The sequence below is a fragment of the Eurypyga helias genome, unplaced genomic scaffold (assembly GCF_000690775.1).
Source record: "Eurypyga helias isolate BGI_N326 unplaced genomic scaffold, ASM69077v1 scaffold9917, whole genome shotgun sequence".
Classification (NCBI taxonomy): domain Eukaryota; kingdom Metazoa; phylum Chordata; class Aves; order Eurypygiformes; family Eurypygidae; genus Eurypyga; species Eurypyga helias.
This window is the reverse complement of record NW_010263717.1, coordinates 28,009-38,310: the sequence shown is the minus strand read 5'-3', so window position 1 is coordinate 38,310 and position 10,302 is coordinate 28,009. Positions and strand designations below refer to the sequence as shown.

At 44.5% G+C, this 10,302-nt stretch overlaps 1 protein-coding gene across 1 annotated transcript in view; it reads left to right on the top strand.

The window, feature by feature from the left end:
- Window positions 1–493: 493 nt before the first annotated feature.
- Window positions 494–10,302, top strand: part of LOC104512953 (zinc finger protein 462-like) — a gene marked incomplete at its 3' end in the record, with an annotated part of 35,390 nt that continues 25,581 nt past the window's right edge. Inside the window, 4 exon segments of the mRNA XM_010156149.1 lie at window positions 494–713; window positions 1,285–6,761; window positions 7,624–7,788; window positions 8,352–8,407. Coding sequence (XP_010154451.1) covers window positions 494–713; window positions 1,285–6,761; window positions 7,624–7,788; window positions 8,352–8,407 — 5,918 coding nt within the window.

Sequence of the window (10,302 nt, the reverse complement as noted above, 5' to 3'; positions counted from 1 at the left end):
TGGCAACTTCCAGGAAGGTTAGAGTGGGTCTTGTAAAGGCAGAAGCCATTATCCTCTGATTGTAAATTTCAAGTGCACGACTGGGAGTAATGTACTATTTCTCTACTGTATGGGTTGTGGTCTTTGAACAAGACAAACCTCTGAACAACAGCTCTATCCCGTGTAATGGAAAAGCCAAGAGGACAAAGTCCATTGACTCAATAGTCACTTGTCAGAACATTGACTGTAGTGTTGAATCAGCAACTTGTGAGCTACCTAGATAGGACTTTATGTAAATCTGAATTGATGCCTCTTAATATGGTAGGCAAATTTTGAGTTTTACACTGCAGTATGTGTGGAATCTCTGGAAATGACTGTGTCAGTGGTATTGGTAGTATACTGAGGCTTGGTATTACCTATTTTCAGAGTTTGTTACAATGACATTGCAGTAAAACATCTCTCCTTTGGTTGTTTTTCTTGCAGAATTTCTAATGTAAAAGATCACCCCTGAACCATGGAGGTGCTACAGTGTGATGGCTGTGATTTTCGAGCTCCATCTTATGAAGACCTAAAAGCTCACATTCAGGATGTTCACACTGCTTTTCTGCAGCCAACTGATGTCTCTGAGGAAAGTCCCAATCAGCCAAGGTCTGGTTCCATGAATGCTAGCAACCAGACTGAGGTTGAATTTTCATCTGTAAAGGATGAGTTTACAATTGCAGATGAAATAGCAGGTAAATCTGAACTCTAAGATCGATCTCAGCTCTAAACCTCTATTTTACATGTGGCTTATTTAGTGTGTTTTAGTTTCTACTTTTAAAGTGATTAAAAAAAATTGCATGATCTTTATTGCTGTGTCAGCAAAATATATGTCTAGCTTCAGCCATATTGGTTCTGACCACAGCCTTTTCTTCGAATGCAAACACAGAGGATGGTTTTATTTCCCAGTTGCTTTTCATGTATTTCTTCATACTACTTTTTGGTTTTCAGATTTTCATGGTTGTTCTTTGGTACCATGAACCACCTTAAAATTTTCAACTTTCAACTGTGTTTTTTTTTTTTCCTAAGATTATTTTGGAAATTATCTATCCCAGACTCTTCACCACAGTCATATATATGTAGACACTGTGCATAGTGGTGATTTTTCTGACTATTGCCAGATATGTAGAACTTGCTATAAAAGTAAGTGAGGGAATTCTTGTATGATTATCTATTTAGGATGTTGTTGCATTCTTACACATATGGGGTGAGTGGAGATTTATTTGATTTTATTTATTTACATATACACCTTAATTCTCATTTTAGGGCAAAATGCAACGAGTCAGATGGGGACTGGAAGTTACTATAGCCAGAGCCAGACTTTCTATGGTCAACATATGGCTCCAAATCCTAAACCAACCAACAGGTTTTTCCAGTGCAAATTCTGTGTGCGTTACTTCCGTTCCAAAAACCTCCTCATAGAGCACACACGCAAGGTTCATGGAGCACAGGCTGGGGGGAGCTCAGTGGGGCCACCAACTTCTACTTCCCTAAATTACAACGTCATGATGCATGAAGGGTTTGGCAAAGTTTTCAGTTGCCAGTTCTGCACCTACAAGTCACCCAGGCGCGCAAGAATTATTAAGCACCAGAAAATGTATCACAAAAACAACTTGAAAGAGAGTTCAACTCCTCCTGCTGCTGCCACTGCTATGTCTGAATCAGCGTCTGCTTCTGTGCCAGTGCAGGAACCCTGCAAGGAACTGCCTGCAGAGGTGGTAGAGCGGAGCATTTTGGAATCCATGGTTAAGCCCCTGACAAAGTCTAGGGGCAACTTCTGCTGTGAATGGTGCAGCTACCAGACACCTCGAAGGGAGCGCTGGTGTGACCACATGATGAAGAAGCACCGCAGCATGGTAAAAATACTGTCAACCCTGAGGCAGCAGCAAGATGGAACCAGTGCACCTGATGTGCAGACTAAGAGTGCCCAGAATGCCTCTCCAAACTCCAATTATATCTCCATGAATGCAACAGGACGTGAGATGTCTAATGCTAATTTCTCACACTTCAGGAGCTCTATGGGTAATTCCCTTATCAGGCCCAACTCTTCTACATCTTCCAAGTTTTCTTCTGTGTCTTACCCTCAAATGAAGCCTAAGTCACCTCACAACTCAGGCATGGTTAATTTGTCTGACAGATCCAGCTATGGAATTGCTGATATGACAAATTCTTCTGCTGACCTGGAAACAAGCAGTATGCTAAATGACTCCAGCTCAGATGAAGAGCTAAATGAAATGGACAGCGAGAATGGCTTGAACTCCATGGATCACCAGACCTCAGGAATGTCTGCAGAGCAGCTGATGGGATCTGATGGTAACAAACTATTGGAAACAAAGGGAATTCCCTTTAGAAGATATATGAACAGGTTTCAGTGTCCTTTTTGCCCTTTCCTGACGATGCACCGCCGAAGCATTTCCCGTCACATTGAGAACATCCACCTGTCTGGGAAGACAGCTGTGTACAAGTGTGATGAATGCCCTTTCACCTGCAAGAGTTCATTAAAACTTGGTGCCCACAAGCAATGTCACACAGGAACAACGTCAGACTGGGACACTATGAACTCTCAGGCGGAAAGCATCGCCTCTTCTTTGAATGACAGCACAGTGTCTTACGAGAGTGGAAATATAAATGGCAGGAAGTCGGCTGGAATGATGGAACCTGTGCAGCTGCAGCAGCAACAGCAGTCTCACCAGCCCCATTCACAGCATCCATACAAGTGCACAATGTGCAGGTATTCCACCACAACTTTGAAAGGTCTCAGAGTTCATCAGCAGCACAAGCATTCGTTCTGTGACAACTTGCCAAAATGTGATGGACTGCCATCAAATGCATCACAGGAGAGTGAGGTGGATGCTCACCCCTCTGCCAGCACAGTAAAGAAAAGCCAAACCTCCATCCTTGGGCTGTCATCTAAAAATAACTTTGTTGCGAAAGCCCCGCGGAAGGTGTCAAATGACTTCCCTTTAGATCTCTCTCCAGTGAAAAAGAGAACTAGAATTGATGAAATAGCGAGCAACCTGCAGAGCAAAATCAACCAAAACAAACAGCAAGAAGATGCTGTGATTAACGTAGAGGATGATGAGGAAGAGGAGGAGGACAATGAGGTGGAGATAGAAGTGGAGTTAGACAGAGAAGAAGAGCAAACAGAACCAATGGTAGAAGTATCCAGTTCTTACGCACCCCAGCAAATGTGGGGCAGAGAGGCAAGTGATTCCCAGAAGGAGATAAACTTCAGAAGCATGCAGCATGACTACAATTCCACAAATGGAGCAGAGATTGAGCTCACTTTATCTGAAGATGAGGAAGACTATTACTCTTCTGTCAGCATGAAGGACCATCAGAGCCCTAATTCCTCTGTTCTGGGAAGCCAGTCAAACGTCTATGGTACCGATCAGAATAACGAGAATTCAGAGTTTAATGACTCTGGCAGGCTTTACTATTGTAAACACTGTGATTTCAGCAACAAATCTGCCAGGAGTGTTAGCACCCACTACCAGCGAATGCACCCCTATATTAAATTCAGCTTTAGGTATATCCTGGATCCCAATGATCACAGTGCAGTGTACCGGTGTCTTGAGTGCTACATTGATTATACAAATTTTGAAGACCTGCAGCAGCATTATGGAGAGCATCACCCTGAAGCTATGAATGTACTGAACTTTGATCATTCTGATTTGATCTATCGCTGCCGCTTCTGCTCTTACACAAGCCCGAATGTTAGAAGCCTGATGCCGCATTACCAAAGAATGCATCCCACAGTGAAAATTAACAATGCAATGATATTTTCGAGCTACGTTGTTGAGCAGCAAGAAGGGCTGAACACAGAGTCTCAGACACTGAGAGAGATCTTGAATTCTGCTCCAAAAACTATGGCACCCTCCCCCCCCGTGGCTCGCGGGGCTGGTGTGCCAGCTGGTTTTAACAAAAGTGCTGCCAAGAGTTTTAGTCCTGAATGTGAAAATCAAAAGGAACCTCCAGTCAATACTGTGGTTGTTTATGACTGTGATGTGTGTTCATTTGCAAGCCCTAACATGCATTCGGTTCTGGTGCATTACCAGAAAAAGCACCCTGAAGAAAAAGCATCATATTTCAGAATTCAAAAGACCATGCGTGTAGTCTCTGTTGAGAGGGGCTCTGCCCTGGCTCAGATGTCTTTTGAGTTAGGGACACCTGTCTCCCCAAAACTGTCCAACTTGGCTTCTCAACCTCCACCACCACCCCCCTCAGACCTCACTACTGAACTCTACTATTGCAAACACTGTTCATACAGCAACCGGTCAGTTGTGGGAGTGCTTGTCCACTACCAGAAAAGGCACCCAGAGATAAAAGTCACTGCCAAATACATCAGACAGGCACCTCCAACTGCAGCGATGATGAGGGCTGGTGAGTTGCCACCTGGTATTCAAAGGCCACCAGTGTCAGTGCAGCAGTTGAGCCGTGGTGGATCTGAGACATCCGTGAATCCTCCCGAGAATGAAATGTTTTTCTGCCAACACTGTGATTATGGAAATCGAACTGTGAAAGGCGTGCTCATTCATTATCAAAAGAAGCATCGTGACTTCAAAGCTAACGCAGATGTGATTAGGCAGCATACAGCCACCATTAGAAGCCTTTGTGATCGCACCCAGAAGAAATCAACTGGCAGTGTGCCTGCTCACACCTCCAGCACTGAGCGGGACAAGTCAAAGCTGAGAGCCCTCAAATGCAGGCAGTGTAGCTACACATCACCTTACTTCTATGCATTGAGGAAACATATTAAGAAAGACCACCCGAATCTGAAGGCCACGGTCACATCCATTCTGAGATGGGCATTTTTGGATGGCTTGATAGAAGCAGGTTATCACTGTGAATGGTGCATTTATTCACACACAGAGCCGAGTGGTTTACTTGTGCATTACCAAAGGAGACATCCCGAGCATTATGTTGACTATACATATATGGCAACTAAACTCTGGGCAGGTCCTGATCCTTCCCCTCCTGCCCTAGTGGTGCCAACAGAGATGAAGACCTATAAATGCAGAGACTGCATTTTTGAGGCAGCTTCCATTTGGGATATTACTAATCACTACCAAGCTTTTCACCCTTGGGCCCTGAATGGAGATGAATCTGTGTTGTTAGATATCATTAAGGAGAAAGATACTGCTGAGAAATCTATCCCACAGCCTGATGAAGCAGGGGCCAGGATGGATTCTGAAGACCAGATAACAACATCCCAGATGGATCAGGATGCAGAGTGTGCGGAGGATCCCAGCATTTCCCAGGAAAAAACTGTCCAGCTGGCTTCTGCAAACCCTGCCATTTCCTCCACTCCATATCAGTGTACAGTTTGCCAGTCTGAGTACAACAACTTACATGGCCTCCTGACACATTATGGCAAAAAGCATCCTGGCATGAAAGTGAAAGCTGCAGACTTTGCTCAGGATATAGACATCAACCCAGGGGCTGTATATAAATGCAGACATTGCCCATACATCAATACACGTATTCATGGCGTTCTCACACACTACCAGAAACGGCACCCATCCATAAAGGTAACTGCCGAAGACTTTGTGCATGACGTGGAGCAGTCACATGATATTGCTCAGAATGATGTTGAAGAGACAAGTAGGATTTTCAAGCAAGGCTATGGTGCTTATCGGTGCAAACTCTGCCCTTACACTCACGGAACACTTGAGAAGTTGAAAATTCACTATGAGAAATACCACAATCAACCTGAATTTGATGTTTTTGCCCAGTCACCACCAAAAGTATCTGCCTCAGTAGAGCCAGATGTGGTGACTGAAATCAAGGCCTCCCCAGAAATGGCTCCTGAAGATGTTGGAGAAGTCTCTATGCCAGCACCTCATTTCTCCAGTTCTCATTTAGTGTCTCACACAGTTTTCCGGTGTCAGCTGTGCAAATACTTTTGTTCCACCCGGAAGGGGATAGCTAGGCACTACCGCATCAAACATAACAATGTCCGGGCACAGCCAGAGGGCAAGAACAACCTCTTCAAATGTGCTTTGTGTTCATACACAAACCCTATCCGCAAAGGGCTTGCAGCACACTACCAGAAAAGACATGACATTGATGCTTACTACACTCACTGCTTAGCAGCTTCAAGGACAGTAAGCGACAAACCCAATAAAGTGATCATTCCATCTCCTCCCAAGGACGACGCTCCTCAGTTAAGCGAGGAGCTGAGAAGGGCTGTAGAGAAGAAGAAATGCTCGCTTTGTTCCTTCCAGTCCTTCAGCAAAAAGGGTATTGTGTCCCACTACATGAAGCGTCACCCTGGTGTTTTCCCTAAGAAGCAGCATGCCAGCAAGCTGGGAGGTTACTTCACTGCCGTGTATGCCGATGAGCATGAAAAGCCAACTCCAGCTGAGGAGAGGAATGACTTTGAAAAGCCCGAGGTGGAGACCGAGACTCAGGAAATTGAGTGGCTTCCCTTCAGGTGCATAAAATGTTTCAAGCTGTCCTTCAGCACAGCAGAGCTGCTGTGCATGCATTACACAGACCACCACAGCAAGGATTTGAAGAGGGACTTTACCATACTGGGCAGCGGCACCCGCTCTCAGAACCCTGTCTACCAGTGCAGGCACTGTGATGTGAAACTGCATAGCACGGCAGAGCTGACTGCACACTTGAGTGGTCACAACGAGGAATTCCAGAAACGTGCCAAACGTCAGGAGAGGAGGAAGCAGCTTTTGAGCAAGCAGAAATATGCAGATGGTGCTTTTGCAGATTTCAAACAAGAGAGGGTAAGGATTTGTGTGTCTGGTCCCTCCCTGCTCCCTGGTAGGGAATCCACTAATGCCCACTCGCATATTCTCTTCAACAGCCGAATGACCACAGGCTAATGAATGATTCAGTGTGCCAGTGAGCTACATAAGTCACACATTTTGCTTTAATTTCTTCATCCATCCTCCACATCTGCCTAGGTTCTGTAGGAAGCCCTGCTACTTCCTACTGCTTCCTTCAGTATTTTTTCTTCCTTCCTTTGTCCCACCCTTCTGGAAAGTCACCTTATCTGACTGTTACATGTTGTTTTTTGGTAAGGCTGGCATGGACTTTGTTGCAGGTTCTTTACAAAGTGTCCCATCCCCCTCTTCAGTGTACCTCTCAATATAAACATCAGTTTCTGCAACCTTCTCTCCGTCCCAGTACTTTCTCGGATTAAGCACTCAATATTATTGTGACACGAATCTGTCTGGTGACTGAAGCTTTGGGCAAGTGCCTCATAAGCAGAAGACCAAATTGTGCTCGTTTTCTTGCCTGCTTAACCTCTTCCTTCTGCTTCAGTTTGAAATATACTTGCTGTGCAAAAGCTCCACACAGCTGTTGGGGGGAAGTGCCATGGAAGAGCACAATTTTAGGCCAAACTCAGTGTTCTTCTAGAGGACCACTGTTAGGCAGAAACTGAAGGTTTCTCCTGCATAGATGTCTTGTCCACTTGTTCTGGAGGCATTAATAGATGTCAACAAATTTTGACCTTGCAGTTCTGCAAAATGGGACATATGTACATCAAATTTAATTTCCCTTCAAGTATAAAATCTAGTCTGTGTTCCTAAAAATGAGATAACAAAGCATACTTCAGTGATTCATGCTTGTGTACTCAAACAGGCTTTTGGACACTTGGAAGATGTTTCAAAACTTAAGGAAAGGAAGGTGGTTGGCTACAAATGCAAATTTTGTGTGGAAGTCCATCCAACACTTCGAGCCATCTGTAATCACCTCCGCAAACATGTCCAGTATGGGAATGTCTCTTCTGTGTCAGCTACAGTAAAGGTAAGAATTTTAAAAAGCTGAGGGAAGGTGGCTGCAACCTCTTGCATTATTGAAAATAAAGAAATAAAGGACTTGTTGAAAACCTATGGAGGGCTTTTGTGAATTTGAATGAGTTTTGAACTGGGAATTCCAGTTCAGCATGATGTTTTAATCTAACACTAAGTTTCTGAAGTGCATTTGGTTTGTTTTAAGATGTTTTAACTTTTTTCCACTCTTGATCCAGGGACACGAAGACTATTTAATTCTCATTTCTTCTCAGCCACAAAGGAGTTGATGTCATTGATGACCAAAAGACTTGGTTTATGAGCAGGAGGCTTTCTCTCAGCTATTCTGGGCTACTGCTCTGCTTTGTTAAACCCTAAAGGAGCTACTTGTTTCTTTTTTTTTTTTTTTTTTAAAGAAGAGGAAGTGTGCACATGCAAATGTGTGAAGTTGCTTGTGCTACACGTTTCCACATGAAATTTGCACACTGGCTCCAAACAAAATATCCACTGGCCAGCTGGGCCAGTGGTCTCATTCAGGTGATGAAGTGTAAATGTGTTATTCCTTTCTCCTTGTGAAAGGGGATCTCCAAGGATAGGCCATGCTCCACAGCCCAATTTCCAGAATATCGGCAGGGGTAGTGAAAGCGCAACAAGAGAGTGGGAACTAGCTGTGTATTCCTCCTTGTGCTGCAGTGAGTTCTTGGCTAAGAATCATGCTGCCTGACTAAAGGTGCTTCTTTTGTGATATTGTCTGGCTGTTGTGAGGAAGCTGAGTTCATAGCTTGACTCATGGTACATGAGAGCTTTCATTGCCCTACCGCTGACCTTACTTTACTTTACCTGATGCTACTTACAGATCCAGATACTTCCCTCCTAACTGACCATTTCCTCTTTTCCTTGATTCTAAAGTTTTTGTAAGGTCAGTGCTTTCTTTTGAGTAAATAGAAATTTTGCGGCAGGGAACAAAAGCTGAAGTCCATGGCTGAAAGAATGTGATGGAAGGGTTCTTCTAGGTTAGTAAACTTGCTGCAAAAATGCATGCTTTGGTTAGAAAAGGGAAAGGGAAGTTAGGAAAGGGAATTAAAAAGACTTTCTCTGTTTGCCATTTTTTAAAGAGGATTCTAGGGTCTTAGAGTACTGGCTTCTTTCTTGTGAATTTGACAGTGATGAACAAGTCTACTGTAGAATACACTACTGATACAGTCTGCAAAGTAGCTACACTGCAAGCTAGAGCAACATGAACTAAAATGAACTTGCTATATACCTTACTAATGTTTATCTGATCAAGTTAAGAAGATTGGTACCACAGCTACTGAAAGATCATTGATTTGGTTTCTTTGTCTTTTGATCAAGAAGTGTGTTGTGATTTGAGTCCAGCTGACAACTAAGCAACATACAGTTGCTTGCTCACTCTGGGCCCTGGTAAGTGGGGAGGACAAAGTATCAGGAAAGGCTTGTGGGTCGAGACAGACAGGCAGGGATCACCCACCTGTTATGGTCATGGGTAAAACAGATTTGACTTGGGGAAGAAAAATCTATTTCATTTGTTACCAATCAAATAGATTGGTAATAATATTGGTAACAATATTATTGCTAATAATAATATTGGTAACAATAGGATAATGATAAAACCAGATCTTAAAATCACCTCCCCCACAACCCTCCTTTCTTCCTGGGCTCAGCTTCACTCCTGATTTCTCTACCCCCACCACCCAGCAGCACATGGGGACAGGGAATGGGGGTTGCGATCAGTTCATCACACACTGAGTCTGCCACTCCTTTCTCCTCACACTCTTCCCCTGCTTCAGTGAGGGTCCCTCCCATGGGAAACAGTCTTCCACAAACTTCTCCGACATGAGTCCTTTCCACGGGCTGCTTTTTTTTCCACAGACTGCTCCAGCACGGGTCCCTGCTGTGGGGTGCAGTCCTTCAGGAGAGGACTGCCCCAGTGCAGGGTTCCCACAGAGTCACAAGCTCCTTTGGCCACAGCCGCCTGCTCCACTGTGGGGCTCTCCCCAGGCTGCAGGTGGGTCTCTGCTCCCCCGTGACCCTCGATGGCTGCAGAAGCACAGCCTGCCTTCTCACCATGGGCTAAGGGGAACCTCTGCTCCAACACACTTCCTCCCTGCCTGTCCGACCTGACTTTTGGTGCCTGCATTCTTATGTCTCTCACTTCCCACTTGTCTCTCTTCACTGCCAGCATCTTTGTTTTCCCCTCTCAAATATCTTAATCGCAGAGGCTTGGCTGAGGTCAGAGGTGGGTCTGACTTGGAGCCGGGGGAAGCTTTTAGCAGCTTTTCACACGAGTCATCCCTGTAGCTGCTCCTGCACTACCAAAACCCTGCCACACAAATCAATACAGAGTAAGACTTTTTTTTACATAGGCAAGTACATACCTAATAGATACAATTACATTTTTTCCTCCCAAATGTAGGCCCTTTTTTTTAGAAAGCCATTGGTAAGGAGTTTGTGTAGGGATATATTTAGACAAATAGTGCAGTGGAAACCTAGGCATTATAGTGAACACATG